Below are 17331 nucleotides of genomic sequence, written 5' to 3'. Positions count from 1 at the left end.
AGGTTTCCATTCAAATCAATGCATTTTAAAACGAGACCAGCTGTTTACTGTCTAATCCGAAATGCGATTAGACTGAGCTGAGCAGTACAATCACAAATGCCGGTGTTAGAGGTGACAACTGGGACGATGTAGAAATTAAAGCGCTGTTTACAATGTGGATGAAGATGAAGTTAAAACAGAAACCGCAGGAAGTAGCGCTGCTGAGGATATCACTATAGACGCATCACAGAGGATGCTTTCAATGGGTATCAATCACTCGCCCGACCAAGTTAAAAGGAAAATAAAAATCCAAAGATCAGACTTTAAAAATGACAACAAACGCAGTAGAGTCCAGAGAAAAGGTTGCACGTTTTTATGAGGAACTCTGAGAAGAAACACTGAGCAGCAGCTTGGACTGCATGGGACTCATCGACCTGCAGGAAACACCTAAGCACCTAAGAGACAGACACTTCTGAAGTACTACTGTAATATATGTACTGTATGTGTATGTAATAGACATTTTCAGATTATGAATCTCAACAGGCTATTGATAACTAATGCATAGTTTTCTGTGATTTAATGTAGATGTCCTACTAAATGTGCTTCGCTTTCGGGTGAATTGTATAACAGCACTTTTAGACTTGCAGAACTGAAGATACACATTTGAAAAGGGAAATATATGAATTAGATTCCCCATTGAACCAGCAATTTTTAATTATATTAGAAAGCTTCGGCTGCAAAGGGTTAAGATTACTTTCAACGAAAATATACTAGAACCGATCAATATATATATATATATACAGTGAGGGAAAAAGGTATTTGATCCCCTGCTGATTTTGTACGTTTGCCCACTGACAAAGAAATGATCAGTCTATGATTTTAATTGTGCTGGGAACTGAGATTAGCTTATTGTTGTAGAGGTGGAGTAGAACTTTAAGGGTGTGGAATCTCCCACTCTAGGGAACAGTGCAGATATGTTGTTTCTCATAGGTAATGCACAAATGATTAACGATATCACTGATTTCAACTGTTACACTGGTTTGTTCATTGTGTTATCCGACAACTTATCTTAATGTTTAAATAAAGCTACATATGTGAACAATGATAAATACATAGATACGGTGAGGGAAAAAAGTATTTGATCCCCTGCTGATTTTGTATGTTTGCCCACTGACAAGGAAATGATCAGTCTATAATTTTAATGGTAGGTGTATTTTAACAGTGAGAGACAGAATAACAACAAAAAATCCAGAAAAACACATTTCAAAAAAGTTATAAATTGATTTGCATGTTGATGAGGGAAATAAGTATTTGACCCCTTTGATTTAGTACTTGGTGGCAAAACCCTTGTTGGCAATCACAGAGGTCAGACGTTTCTTGTAGTTGGCCACCAGGTTTACACACATCTCAGGAGGGATTTTGTCCCACTCCTCTTTGCAGATCCTCTCCAAGTCATTAAGGTTTCGAGGCTGACGTTTGGCAACTCGAACCTTCAGCTCCCTCCACAGATTTTCTATGGGATTAAGGTCTGGAGACTGGCTAGGCCACTCAGGACCTTAATGTGCTTCTTCTTGAGCCACTCCTTTGTTGCCTTGGCTGTGTGTTTGTCATTGTCATGCTGGAATACCCATCCACGACCCATTTTCAATGCCCTGGCTGAGGGAAGGAGGTTCTCACCCAAGATTTGACGGTACATGGCCCCGTCCATCGTCCCTTTGATCTGGTGCAGTTGTCCTGTCCCCTTAGCAGAAAAACACCCCCAAAGCATAATGTTTCCACCTCCATGTTTGACAGTGGGGATGGTGTTCTTGGGGTCATTGGCAGCATTCCTCCTCCTCCAAACACAGCAAGATGAGTTGATGCCAAAGAGCTCGATTTTGGTCTCATCTGACCACAACACTTTCACCCAGTTCTCCTCTGAATCATTCAGATGTTCATTGGCAAACTTCAGACGGGCCTGTACATGTGCTTTTTTGAGCAGGGGGACCTTGCGGGCGCTGCAGGATTCTAGTCCTTCACGGCGTAGTGTGTTACCAATTGTTTTGGTCCCAGCTGCCTTGAGATCATTAACAAGATCCTCCCGTGTAGTTCTGGGCTGATTCCTCACAGTTCTCATGATCATTGAAACTCCACGAGGTGAGATCTTGCATGGAGCCCCAGACCGAGGGAGACTGACAGTTATTTTGTGTTTCTTCCATTTGCGAATAATCGCACCAACTGTTGTCACCTTCTCACCAAGCTGCTTGGCGATGGTCTTGTAGCCCATTCCAGCCTTGTGTAGGTCTACAATCTTGTCCCTGACATCCTTGGACAGCTCTTTGGTCTTGGCCATGGTGGAGAGTTTGGAATCTGATTGATTGATTGATTGCTTCTGTGGACAGGTGTCTTTTATACAGGTAACGAGCTGAGATTAGGAGCACTCCCTTTAAGAGAGTGCTCCTAATCTCAGCTTGTTACCTGTATAAAAGACACCTGGGAGCCAGAAATCTTGCTGATTGATAGGCGATCAAATACTTATTTCCCTCATTAACATGCAAATCAATTTATAACTTTTTTGAAATGCGTTTTTGTGGATTTCTTTGTTGTTATTCTGTCTCTCACTGTTAAAATACACCTACCATTAAAATTATAGACTGATCATTTCTTTGTCAGTGGGCAAACGTACAAAATCAGCAGGGGATCAAATACTTTTTTCCCTCACTGTATGTGTGATACAAATGCCTATTATTTCAGAGAATTTGGAATAAGGATGAAAACCAGAAACAAAACAAAAACACGTATTTATCCTTTTCAAGAGAATGTCGTTTGATAATGAAATGTTTTGTACAGCATTAAAAGCTGTCGGCTTCTGCAATGAATGGCGGTTTAATGCCTTTTTGTTTTTTATATACATGCATATTAAAAATAAATAGCCTAATTTGAAACGTAGCCAAATAAACTCCCACTTCCTTATAACGAGTTTTATTTTTATTTTTTTTTTGGGGGGGGGGGGGTTCAGTTACAACTCAGTGAAAATCAATAGTTTCCAGAACGGGTTATTGTTTCCTAAACCCAGACATAGCTGTAGGTCACATTCCATGCATTTATCTTATCTCACATGCAGCTTTATCAAAACATTAAGATAAGATGTCGACTAACACAACAAACCAGTGTAACAGCTGAAACCTGTGGAAACACAATAAAGATGTGCTTTTCCCTAAAGTGAGATTCTATTGATAAACCAATCTCCTTTCACTCAGTGACGATTCTGGTGGCTGTAGGGGCCCTAGTCAGTACATTGTATTTTTTCACATTTTGTAAAAGTAAAATAAATCGATGCCCATGAACTCCTGACAGTGTTTTCTCCATTAAGGCGTGGGTGGGGGATGCCGACGGAGTTTTGTCCGGTTAGAGGGGGGCTGGCTTGCCTAACCGTAAGCTACGCCTCTGCTTACACAATTGAAGGTTCTTCAGCGGTTCTATTTTGAACCTTTGGGTTCTTCGTGAGATAATGGGTCCGTTTAAGAACTGCGATACATTTAAGGCTCTTTAAGGATACTTGTTTGCACAGAACCTTGGTAAAAGGTTCTAATAGTCCCCTTTAAGGGTTCCTACACAGTATCAACCCCAGGAACCCTAAAAGGTTGTTATTTGAAACTTTACTTCTTATAGTGTATACAACACAGTTCCCAACGCAACAGTTTAGTTCTTTGTTTTAAACTTGATGCTCGGAGGCAGTGTTTTTTTATTTTTCATGGTGGCTGGCCAAAACCGCTAGGACTCACTAAAAGTACATATTTGTTTTAACCTGCCAGCGATTATACAGTGAACCTTTGATGCCAGCTATACGATATAAAATAACCCCCCCAATAAATAAATAAATAAATAATAAAAAGATACATAAATAAAACGACAAGTATTTGTATATAGACTATATAAAACGTTTTTGAAAAAGGCAGATTTATATTTTAAGGTTATATTTTGATTGCAAGTCTGATCTCGAGTCCTGAGTCTCTATGGATAAAGGATACTCACTACATACACTCAGCTAAAGGATTATTAGGAACACCATACTAATACTGTGTTTGACCCCCTTTCGCCTTCAGAACTGCCTTAATTCTACGTGGCATTGATTCAACTAGGTGCTGAAAGCATTCTTTAGAAATGTTGGCCCATATTGATAGGATAGCATCTTGCAGTTGATGGAGAGTCGTGGGATGCACATCCAGGGCACGAAGCTCCCGTTCCACCACATCCCAAAGATGCTCTATTGGGTTGAGATCTGGTGACTGTGGGGGCCAGTTTAGTACAGTGAACTCATTGTCATGTTCAAGAAACCAATTTGAAATGATTCGACCTTTGTGACATGGTGCATTATCCTGCTGGAAGTAGCCATCAGAGGATGGGTACATGGTGGTCATAAAGGGATGGACATGGTCAGAAACAATGCTCAGGTAGGCCGTGGCATTTAAACGATGCCCAGTTGGCACTAAGGGGCCTAAAGTGTGCCAAGAAAACATCCCCCACACCATTACACCACCACCACCAGCCTGCACAGTGGTAACAAGGCATGATGGATCCATGTTCTCATTCTGTTTACGCCAAATTCTGACTCTACCATCTGAATGCCTCAACAGAAATCGAGACTCATCAGACCAGACAACATTTTTCCAGTCTTCAACTGTCCAATTTTGGTGAGCTTGTGCAAATTGTAGCCTCTTTTTCCTATTTGTAGTGGAGATGAGTGGTACCCGGTGGGGTCTTCTGCTGTTGTAGCCCATCCGCCTCAAGGTTGTACGTGTTGTGGCTTCACAAATGCTTTGCTGCATACCTCGGTTGTAATGAGTGGTTATTTCAGTCAAAGTTGCTCTTCTATCAGCTTGAATCAGTCGGCCCATTCTCCTCTGACCTCTAGCATCAACAAGGCATTTTCGCCCACAGGACTGCCGCATACTGGATGTTTTTCCCTTTTCACACCATTCTTTGTAAACCCTAGAAATGGTTGTGCGTGAAAATCCCAGTAACTGAGCAGATTGTGAAATACTCAGACCGGCCCGTCTGGCACCAACAACCATGCCACGCTCAAAATTGCTTAAATCACCTTTCTTTCCCATTCAGACATTCAGTTTGGAGTTCAGGAGATTGTCTTGACCAGGACCACACCCCTAAATGCATTGAAGCAACTGCCATGTGATTGGTTGGTTAGATAATTGCATTAATGAGAAATTGAACAGGTGTTCCTAATAATCCTTTATGTGAGTGTATGTTAGATAGCATAATTGTGATAATGTCTTTGGCCCTCTCCAAAATATAAGGACAACTTTGTAATGTGGTTCATTTAGAACAAACAAATTAAATCAAAAATATGCACATGCGTGGTTTTCCTCAAATGATAATCTAATATCCAAACAGCCATTTGCTTTTATGGCCACGTTTAGTCAGGCGCAGCTCGTTCATATGGGCAGATGGGGCAGAGCCCCAACTGAAAAATTAATATACCTCAAAACATAGTTCTTCCTCATAAACTCAATATCCAAATCAATACATCATAACTTACTTACAAATAATTATTCCGTTTCTGTACAATCTATCAAATTTGACAAAAGGTCTCGATATTTAAAAGTTAGAATCACTATTTCAGTCATTCGTTCATAATCCAGCTATTGCGCAGCATTGGGGGGATCTCAGCGCCCTGCTTCACCAGGCCTGGTGCCTTTTAGAAAAATATGGGACATTCCATTTGCAAATCCAACCAATTCTAAACGTCAACTCGACGTTGGTTACAATGTTGAAACAACGGTGTTTCGAATGTATTGTGCCTGCTGGGATGGGTTTCAATGCGGGGGTTACTGTGGTTAAAACTGACTCGTTTATGGCGTATATTCCTTTTAATAATTGTTTTCATATTCGATTTATTTCTGGAAAAACGCAGCCTACATACGGGACAATAAAAGTATTTGGAAACTAAAATACTAAATGAAATCTGAAAAGCAAAATGTCAGATACCATCCATCCATCTATTCATTTTCTACACCGCTTGTCCTAGTGAGGGTCGCGGTGGCAGTATACTAAGCAGGGCAGACCAGACCTCCCTTTCCCCAGCGACAGATTCCAGCTCCTCGTGGGGGATTCCCAGGTGTTCCCAGGCCAGCCGGGAGATATAATCCCTCCAGCGTGTCCTGGGTCGGTCTCGGGGTCTCCGCCCAGTGGGATGTGCCCGGTAGAGCTGCACAGGTAGCCTCCCGGGGGCATCCTTACCTGATGCCCGAACCACCTCAGCTGGCTCCTCTCGATCCGGAGAAGTAGCGACTCTACTCAGAGGCTCTCCCGGATTACTGAGCTCCTCACCCTATCCCAAAGGGTGAGTCCAGCAACCCTGCAGAGAAACCTAATTTCCACTGCTTGTACCTGCGATCTCGTCCTTTCTGTCATTACCAAACGTTCATGACCATAGATGAGGATGGGGATACAAATGTCAGATACAAATATTGTATTAATTAATATCTTTTATAAATAACCCGGTTCTCTGTTCCGTATATAAACCCCTCACTAACACACAGTCATCACGAAGTTTTGTCAGTTTATCTACAATCCCAAGCAGTCTCCCCGTGCCTTAGTATAGCCTTAAATCCTCGACCTCTTGTTTGACTCCCCGACCACGACTTTGATCTTCCCCTGATTGCCTGTTTGTCTGATCGCCCGATCATTGCCTGTGCCCACGACCACGTCTATGCCTTTGATTGCCCTGTCCTGCCGATATCCGACCCACGCCTGTCTTGACCATCCCACCAGGGTCAAGGGTTCCCCTGTTCCCGTGCCCGCGGTACGTTACAAAAACGTTATAAATTAGGCTTTCATAAGTAGTTTTACAGGTTATATAATCACACACATATTATAAAGCCAATGACAGTATTCATACAGTACGCTGTTTTGATGGCTTTTAACACATACTGTTCCTAATATTAATTTTGTGAAAATAACGGCATGCAAGCTATACTGAACTATTGTTTGGCAGTTAAGCTTCCCGGTTTTATTATAAGTCATGATGTCTGCAGCATTACATTGTTATAATGGTTACAACGTATTATTGTTCAAGTTACTTAGAAAACCATTTTAACGATCAGACTAAACAAATTCCTTGGAATACATATCTAATAACAGAACATGTTCTGTTGGCGTTCCTATTCATGTCCTAGTCTGTTCATTACAATGTTTGACGCTCCTTAACTACTGTATACTTGGAAACTAATTATCGAAACGTTAGACTACATTGTTTCATGTTGATACAATTGTTCACTCGTTCTCTTAAATAAACACATGCACAAATAATACCTACACACAAAGGGAGATTGCGCTTGCATTAAATACATCAAAACTTACACGTTGATTCACATACTTTCCTATAAATGATTTTCTGATTGATTCCCATCTAAAGCTGGCAGTACTGGCTGAAATCGGTGCGTTGGTCTCGCTTTATTCTTCTCTTTTTCCTTCGCTTCTTCTCTGTATTGATTTGCAGTCCCAAAACGTGTAATGTGTCTTCTTCATATGATATTTACATATATATCAGAGGCATCTCTTGGGCTCTAGGACACATTGTGAGGTCTCGGTCTCGACGCCTCTGATCTCGGTCTTTGACGCGGTCTCTATATAATAATATTTTTGCGTGTCTATTTTCAAAAATGTAGCTTAAATATTGTGTTTTTCTAGAGTAAATTAAGCATTTCCCCTACATTTATAAATATTTCGGGTTTTTTAAATGAATGCTTAAAACTAAATCTCAAGTTTAGCTGTTTGACTATTTAACTAAATCCTATGGGTTTTGGAAACTAAACACTTTACTTTGAAATAAATATTTAAATCTTAAATCTCTGTTTAGTTTAAATCTATATGTTGAATCTACATCTTAAATCTGGGATTAACAAAATAAATATTAAGCTAATATGCAAATGAGGCCCGCCTCTTTGGGCAGGTGAGCTCTGTACATGGCTGTGCTTGAAGTGTAGTGGCATAACACAACCAGACAACTCGATGACCTGGTCAATGTACAAAAACGCTTTGATTAGAGTCGCCCTGCATTCCAGCCCCCCACTGGACTAAGAAGGCTGATGTGTCACAGATGAGTGGGACTATTTATTTGAATGTTAGTTAAATATTTGTTTTGCTAACCCCACATATAACATTTATAATTAGCATTCGTTTTATAATATTTAAAATATAAATATTTACTTTAAAACTACATGTAGTAAGAGCTTTCCATATTTAAAGTTAAATATATAGTTAGCAAAATTCTGATTTAGGATTGTTAAATATTTAGTCAAAACAGTTAGTATTTATTTTTCAAAACTGAGATATAGCATTTATTTAGATATTTAGTTTATATGTTATACAATCTAAATATTTATACATGTGAAAAAAAGCTTTTTTAAATGAAATTTAAAAAAAACACTAAATCTAAATCAAACTAAATCTGTGAAAAAAGACATGCGTAAAACAATCTGCATTATTTTACATTTGGCACCCCACAATTACTATCCCTATGATGTGCTCAGTAGCCAGGCTCTCGGCTTTACCTTTGAACAAACCAACAGACCCCTTCCACACAACACAATATTCTCTGTATTATTATTATTATTATTATTATTTTTTTTTTTTTTTTTTTTTTTTTTTCTTGGCAGACGCCCTTATCCAGGGCGACTTACAACATAAGTGCAAAAAATACAGAGAAGTACAAGGCATCAATCATTACAAGTTAAACTTAGCTAAAACATAACAATTCAAAATACATTTTACAGATTCCAATTTACAATTTACACAAGTACAGTAAGTGAGGTCCTACATCCTGGACGGTGAAAGCTAAGTGCTGTCAAGATGTAGGGTTACAGACTAGGGCTACAGGAAAGGGAGCAAGGAGGAAAACAATCAAGAACGCGAGGAGCATAATAAGCTGAAGTGCTATCTAGCAGGGATAGAGGACTAATATTACAAGTGCTGTCGGAAAAGATGCGTCTTGATAAGCGCCGGAATGAGGTCAAGGACTCTGCTGTTTTGACTTCGGTGGGCAGGTCGTTCCACCACTTAAGGGCCAGGGATGAGAAGGAGCGTCTCTGGAGGAAGGAGAGTGGAGAGGAGGCAGAGTTAGTCTTCTGGCGCTGGAGGAGCGCAGTGGTCTGGAGGGGATGTATGGAGAGACGAGTGTCTGAAGGTATCTTGGTGCAGTGCGGTGAGACAGAGGTAGGTGAGGGTCAGTGTCTTGAACTGGATGCGTGCCGCTATCGGGAGCCAGTGGAGGGAGCGGAGCAGTGGAGTAGCGTGTGCGAATCGGGGCAGAGAGACACCAGACGAGCCGCCGAGTTCTGGATGAGCTGGAGCGGCGGGTAGTGGATGCAGGCAGGCCGGCCAGGAGGGAGTTGCTGTATCCAGGCGGGAGAGGACCAGGGACTGGACGAGCAGCTGAGTTGAGTAGTCAGTGAGGAAGGGACGGATCCGGCGTATGTTGCTCAGGAAGAATCTGCAGGTGCACGTCAGCGTGGGTGACTCCTAGATTTTTAGCGGAAGAAGAAGGAGAGAGTGTGGTGGATTCCAAGGGGATCGGAGATGGGGAGATCAGCAGAAGGTGAGGAAGAGTGGGGGAAAAAAGAGGAGATCCGATTTGGAGAGGCTGAGCTTGAGGTGGTGCTAGTGCATCCAGGCGGAAATGGTAGACAATAGTTTAATAATAGTTTAAACTGTAATAGTTTTGTTCTCTTTCCAAAAGTACTGATCTATTTTATATTAATTAAGTATGATTGAAAGTGTAATTCAACCAATCACCATTCACACATCAAGTTTAAACAATGCTTAATGAATCCCTCCTTTCATCTCCTTAATTTAGGTAATTGTACTGTACCTAAATCACGTGGAAAACGAACCATTTGCACATTTCCCCACATGGACTAGGTCATTTTTAATTAAATCCATCGGCAGCTCTCTACTTCAATATATTCTTGTTTTTAAACATCTGCCTAGTATGGAAGAGCATTAGGGCCACTGAAGAGAGAGAAAACAACATGTATTTGTTGAGAAAAAAAGTCGAAACTTTTGAGAAAAAAGGCAAATGTTTTGAGATTTAAAGTCGAAATAAATGTTTGACAATCAATAGTTAAAATCCGGCGTTGTAATCACTCAGGAGCAGAAGCTAATTATGTGGTTTTAAAGTTTACTTTCATTTAAATCTGACCGATAAGAGAAAACGTTAGGAAAAGTTGGCTGACTAGCCACAGCGATTAAAGTATTTATTGTTGAGATACGTAAAATAGATAATACATAAATTACGCATATTATTTTGTTGGGGCAAACGACATTTGCACATGCCAACCCCCAGCCCCGCCTCCCCGAACACACACACAGATATATATATATATATATATATATATATATATATCCCCGTGTAGGCCTGCATAAAGGGGCTGAGACATGAGAGATAGCGACACTTGGCCAGAGTCAAACCATCAAGATGAAGCTGCTGGAAACTGTCACCCTGGTGTGCGCGGTGCTCTCCTCAGGTAGGACACTGGGGCCTCTGTTGCAAACTGTATAATATCAGTGGGGCTTACTGAATTGCTGAAATGGAAAACGTGCTCTTCTCTTCTCACAGCTGCGCAGATATCTTGGTGATGTCTTATATAATAATAATAATAATAATAATAATAATAATTATTATTATTATTATTATTATTATTATTATTATTATTATATAAATGGGAAATAAAAACGAAATGTATGTTAATGTATGTTAATCTTCTCGATCGCTAATACGGGATATTAATTTACATCATTATGTTTCTCGTTGTTTCTAAAACAGGAAAGGGTCTAAAACAAAAATAAAATTTAGTCGCATTTACATGTATTTTTGCATCTCCACATACTAGATTACATTGTACTAATTGTAAATGTACAGTGCCCTCCAGATATATTTATACCCGATTCAATGTAACAACAAGTTGTTTTAGCAAAGAAAACTGTACAGTGAGTTTCGTTTTTTTTTTATAAATACATGCAAATATAAATCATTAAGACGTTCAGTATTAGATATCACAAACATAATGTCAGTCCAAAGTTTATTGGATTTGAATTTTTGGGGTATGAATAATTGTTAACCTCGTTTTTGAAAATATGCAAGTACTGAATGACTGAAATAGTACTCTTGTCATTAAATCATTTATGCAACAAATACTGAATACACTAGCATTTATGTCACTTAAACCCACTGTAGTCTATGAAGGTTGTGATGAATAATTCTGGAGGCAACTGTACCTGTAGTTAGTAGTATTACTATATCTAACTTTTTTTTTTTTAAATAAACTTAGGTTTTTTAATTTAAATGCAGGAAAGTACAGCGGGAAGAGCCTCTGCAGAGAGAGCAGAATCGACTATTTACATTAACTTTACACAGGGCCGGTTCTAGACATTTGGAGACCCCCCTCTTCATTGGTGGACTGGTATAGACGATGCGGGTCGGGGCTCCGCAGCGGCCCTCTACGCTAACAGACTGGGACTTCTGCCACAGGAGGATTAACACTATACTACTTTTACCGAGGGGTTACGTCACTTTGTAACGATCTCATTATGACTCGAATGAGCCCCGTTACACTCGGGTATAGGGATGTTACGGTTATGGAGGCCCCGCCTCCAAGCCCGAGGCCCTAGGCAATTGCCTACTCTGCCTATAGGTAGCGCCGGCCCTGACTTTACAGCTTAGTGCGGTGTCTAAAAATTCATAACTTTTGCTTGTAATTATTTTATGGATGATTGTTTTTAAAACGATTTTAAAAATGAATCTTAATTGTTTTTAAAGATTTAGTTGTTTTTAAACCACTAATTGTTTAGGGTTTTTTTGGTTTAGTTTTGTTATATTCTTTTGTCAAATACATTGACCGTTTTGGATTTAATTTTAAATGCATTGGACCTTTTTTGTTTGTTTTTTATTTTTACCTATTAATTGTTTCTTTATTTTGCCCAATGCATTTTCAGTTATTTTCAATGTATTTGACTTTTATGTTGGTGAGCAGTTTTGCTTTAATCACATTTGTTTTGTTGTTTTGGGCACGTTTATTTGAAGTTAATTGTTTTGTTTTTCGTTAAAATCACAAAAAGTTTAATTTTTTTTAAGTGATTTTAAGAATTGATTTTAAAAGTTTTTAATCACAAGTATTAAAAAATTGAATTGTTTTTTTTTATGAAAATGTAAAATACTACACCAAATAAAACAGTATTTTGCTTGTATCTCCATATAGGATTCCAAATAGTGTGAAAGCCGTATGTTTAATCACAAATGTCTTATTTTGGGATTGTTGGTGAACAGTTAATGGCTAATACATGCATAGTAGATGAGCTCTAAAATAAAATATGACCATGGATGGTGTATAACCCTAACATTAGGAGTTAATATCTGTATTCATATATGGGTGTTTCATTAATCAACCGATATTGCAGCTGCCTGTCTCCAATGTTTCCAATGTGAAGCAACCTCTGCTGCATCGTGCACTCAGACGACAAACTGCACTGCTGGAAAAACGAATTGCTCTGCGACAACTACCAGTGTCACTCACTGTAAGATACATATTTTATGTATGGGTTACGATCATTGAAGAGTTAGGCAAAGAGAAGGGGCAACATAAATGGGGGGGGGGGTTAGGGTTAGTGTTGGGGGGGGGGGGGGGGGGGTTTTCCTGTCCCAGGTCACAAGGGTCAACCAGTTGATAACTACATAATACATGTGTTTCCCACAGAATTCAAGAGTCAGGCTTTAGCTGTTGCTTCCCACTATATTTCTTATGTACATTTCTGTTGAATCTTAGCTTTATATAAATTGCTTATTCTACATAAGGAAACTGTTTTTTTTTTTGTTTAGTGGGGAAAACCACAGAGATGACCATGAAGTCGTGTGTCAAACCCAATGTCTGTGGAGAGGATGTCTCAATCAACTTTGGAGTGCATGGAGGGATAAAGTTTAGTATAAAATGCTGCGGCACAGAAAAGTGCAACACAGAGAATGCCCCTGGTAATCAAGCTACATATATTTAGGCCAAATGTATGTGAGGGGGACCTGTGGGTTAGTGGGCTTCTGTGCATCTTTCCTACAATCACTTAAAGATAAAGAGGACAGTGATAAGACCGTGAAGGACAATTTCCATCTGAATAATAATTAGATGGATGTGACTATTTATAACTATAGATGTATGGACATTACATGGTTGCACTGTTGTCAAAGGGAGTGCAGCCACAATTAAGAAATGAGGGTGGTGACTGAGAGAAGTGATTCTATGACATTTACAACAAAGACCACTAGAATAAAATGCATGCAAAGAATAACACTGATCTGTCGGTAATGCTGGCCAGAGAGCTCAAAGTCATTGTTCTGTGTCTGATCCTGATTGTGTTTATTGTGCTTTATGATAGTACACACAGACAACACCACAAACAGCCTCCAGTGCCACACTTGTGACAAAGAAAACTGCACCAAGACCATGAATTGTCTGGGAGCTGAAGACCACTGTTTCAAGTCCTCTGGTGAGTTTGTTTTGCAGCCCAGAAATCATTATTCAGACAATGAAAGGTCTCAAATGCCGGGCCAAACCAGAACTTTGACCTACTTGCAAATCGCCAACTAAAAACCTGTGTAACCGCACTTTACACCTATCAATTAATGGAATATAAAATGTAGCCACTACACAATCTGTATTAAAGGTTCTGTTATTGAGCAAGGACTTACAGCAGCATTACTCCCAAACAGAGCCAAGAAACAACTTCAATTAGACACATTTGAGAGTGAGCAGCAACAAGTTAAAGTGCATTATTGATTTTGGTAACAGTTACATGAAGTTCAATAATAAAATGCAGCAATGTCGACAACGCGACAGTAAAAGTATAGTAACAATAGAGGACACCAAAAATGTAATATCAATACTAATTGTTAGCAGCAATGTTTCAACAAGAGAAAGTTTGATTACATAAAAGACCTTAGCAGTAGTGGTAAACCAAACCTCAAACCAAAATAAACAAACCAAATATCCCACACAAGAAAAACTAAATAACTTTCAGAAAATAACACTTCACAAATCCAAAATCTTACGTGCACTAATAGTAGAAATAAGTTAAATACTAAGAGACTGGTACTTAAAACGAATCTGACCAGTTTCCTCTCTTTTCGCTATATGAAACCCATATACAATACTACTTATCTTAATTACTTCAACTGGATTGCGGAAAGTCCAAATTAACACAATAACACATTTGGGGATTATTTCTCTCTTGTGGCTGACACTTCTGTCCCAGCTACTCACAGTTTAAAACGCAATGACAATGTATTCAGTCAGATCTCATGTACATGAATGAAAATTGACAAAGCAGTTACGGAGAGTTCTCTGCTAGTGCCAGATGTTAAATGCTGTGAATAATAATGAAAAGATGACTAGTATTAAAAAACACAACTAAATTTAAACTGGCAAGGAATTGTTAAGAATTACACAGTGCAGATGCTTAAAACCACTGTAGACTAAACCATTACAGATCTTCTAATGTTAATAATAATAATAATAATAATAATAATAATAATAATAATAATAATAATTCTTCCCAACATCAATTTCAGCTTTGCTGAATATGCATTGCTTTAAGGCAGAGCACAATCTACAGGCTCACTAAAAACACTTCTAGCAGCAAACTGTCTATCCTGATTGGTCCCCCAGTACTAACAGGGCCCAGTTCTGCTGACTTTCTGAAATCCCTCTGGTTCAGTTGCTGGCAGTGAAAGCAGGTTAGGGCTTTCAAAAGTAGAGCCTTTACAACCCCACTCTGTTCCTCTTAGTTGCTGATGGTAACCAAACCACAGTTGTGAAGGGATGCGCCACCAGCAACATCTGCAGTGACCTCCCACTAAAGGAGTTTCTCAACAGCTTCCGTGTGGATTTCAGACATAGTGAGAATATCGTCAAGGGAATCAGCTGTTGTAAGGGAAAACTGTGCAACAACGCCAAGCGCGCTGGACAGAGTCTCTTCCTCCTGCTGGCATCTCTTGCCCCCATTGCCCTCTTCGTCTGAGTGAAGGGCACACAGACACCACTGTACTGCTTGGCTGCTGCACTGATCAGATCAGCTCAATACATTGCTGTGTGTATTTGTGACAGCAATTAGTCTGGAGGAATCAGTCCCCTAGTGCTGTGTGGGCAAGTCTGGGCTGGGAAGTTGAATCACTAAATGTAAGTTGATGGGAAGTAGAATAAATAAAACAGCACAGTTAATAATGATAGACCATGCCTAGACCCATCAAGCCTTTGACCCATGTTTCAGTTTATTTTTATGAAGCAATTTTCATAATTTTCAGTTTCATTCCATAATGTAAATCCTTCCATTTATATTTGAGATGATTTTCAATTTTTACTCTTTCTTGCTGTGTGTGCGGTTAATCTAAACTGTTTTCATTTTAACTCTGTGTTCCACCAATTCAGCAGTTTAGTTTTAAACCCCATTTTAAACAGAACGGGTAAAATAAAATATCATGGCATCATACAGGTAAAAGCTAAATCCAGTTTAGTACAGGCTTAGAAAACACAGGATAAATAGGCCAGTGAAATGATTAAGATTGAAAATCCAATGTGTGGAAATGACATGATTTAAATTAAAAAGGTGATTTAATGGATATAGTTTGATTCTGCAGAAAAAAATGTTTTGTGTAAATATTTCAACTGCAATAAGGGATGATTATATTGCAGTGTTGTTGGTTTTTGGTGTGTGTGTGTGTTTTATTTGAATGTGCTTCTTGCACTGCTGTCTTTTGTGCTCTATTAAAACCTTTGGGAAATAAATGTACAGTGTGTGGACTTGCTTTGGCTAAGTTGCTTGTCAAGATACCAAGATGCACAGAGACAGATGGAGCAACACAGAAAATAGTGTAGGCCTACAACAGAGTTTTTGTATGGCACACCCCCTATACATTTGGGGGTGTGAAATTGATATTACAATTTATATAATTTTGAAAGCCCTTAACAAAAAATAATACACTTTAATCATTGTTTGCATTTAACTTGTCACACTTTTATTTGTCCATTTACATTGGAAGCTCTCTATGCATTAACCTATTCATACTCCATTTTAGTACTACTCATGGATGAGCCTGAATCAATGTAGTTAGAGCACAGTAACACCCTCTTTCCATTTCATATGATTTTACCAGTTATTTAATGTATATATATATATATATATATATAAACAACATAAAGTGTCTCAGTAATGTGTTGGGCCAGCACGAGCTGCCAGAACAGCTTCAATGCTCTTGGCACAGATTCCACAAATCTCTGGACTCTACTGGAGGGATGAACACCATTCTTCCTAAAATATTCCCTCATTTGGGGTTTTGATGATGGTGGTGGAGAGCGCTGTCTAACACATCAGTCCAAAATCTCCCATAGGTGTTCAATTGGTTTAGATCTGGTGACTGCGAAGCCCATAGCATACGATTCACATCATTTTCATACTCATCAAACCATTCAGTGACCCCTCGTGCCCTGTGGATGGGGGCATTGTCATCCTGGAAGAGACCACGCTCATCAGGATAGAAATGTTTCACCAAAAGGTGATCACTCAGAATAACTTTGTAATGATTTGCAATGACCCTTCCCAAACCATGCCAGGAAAATGCCCTCCACAGCATAACAGAGCCTCCGGACCCCCTCACTCTAGTGGTCAAGCAGTCAGGCCTGTACCGCAGTCTTTTTGACTGAAGATCCTGCCATTCATGCCGCAATAATGACCCCTCTTTCAAAGTCACTTAGATCTTTCCTCTTGCCATTTTGATCCAAAATTTAGGTCAACTGGGCCTGCTCAGCATTTGTATACATGCCACAGAGCATGATAGGATATTAATTGCTTAATTGTATCATGCAGTACACCTGTTTGAAGGTTTGAAGGCATCTGCATTTGTTATGTTCCTCCACTCATTTATTTAATTTAATTTAACTCATTTAATTTGTCACCTGTCTGTAGTGTCTTTGTTAAAAAATGATTTAATAAACTTCTGCAGTTGCTGACTTTTAAAAACTGACAAAGTAGAAACACGTCTACGCACATAACACCCCAGATTACTGTCTGCACAATCAAGGGAAGTGTAAGGTTGTTTCTTTTCTTCCCATAGCTCTGAAATCCAGATGTTTGGCCAGAGATTTCATGGGTGTCTTTTCACTGTCTGCCTCAGTTGCGGTTGATGTTGAACTGTGAAAACTCATCCAATTTAATATTTTTAATTTGTGTCTTTTCATTCACATAAAGTCAGAAAAAGTCAGAAAAAAACAACATATTAATCCAAATTAACTACTGTAAATACAGTATAATCATAAA

General features: G+C 39.1%; 1 protein-coding gene across 1 annotated transcript; it reads left to right on the top strand.

Moving 5' to 3' along the window:
- The first annotated feature begins 10406 nt into the window (after positions 1-10406).
- On the top strand, positions 10407-15797 carry LOC136764135 (phospholipase A2 inhibitor and Ly6/PLAUR domain-containing protein-like). The gene is made up of 5 exons (XM_066717951.1): positions 10407-10502; positions 12433-12549; positions 12851-13000; positions 13399-13509; positions 14807-15797. Exons 1-5 carry the CDS (start codon positions 10454-10456, stop codon positions 15037-15039), a joined length of 660 nt encoding a protein of 219 aa, XP_066574048.1. The 5' UTR covers positions 10407-10453; the 3' UTR covers positions 15040-15797.
- Positions 15798-17331: the final 1534 nt, after the last annotated feature.

Source organism: Amia ocellicauda, chromosome 12, assembly GCF_036373705.1.
Source record: "Amia ocellicauda isolate fAmiCal2 chromosome 12, fAmiCal2.hap1, whole genome shotgun sequence".
Lineage (NCBI taxonomy): Eukaryota > Metazoa > Chordata > Actinopteri > Amiiformes > Amiidae > Amia > Amia ocellicauda.
This window is presented reverse-complemented; position numbering and strand designations above follow the sequence as displayed.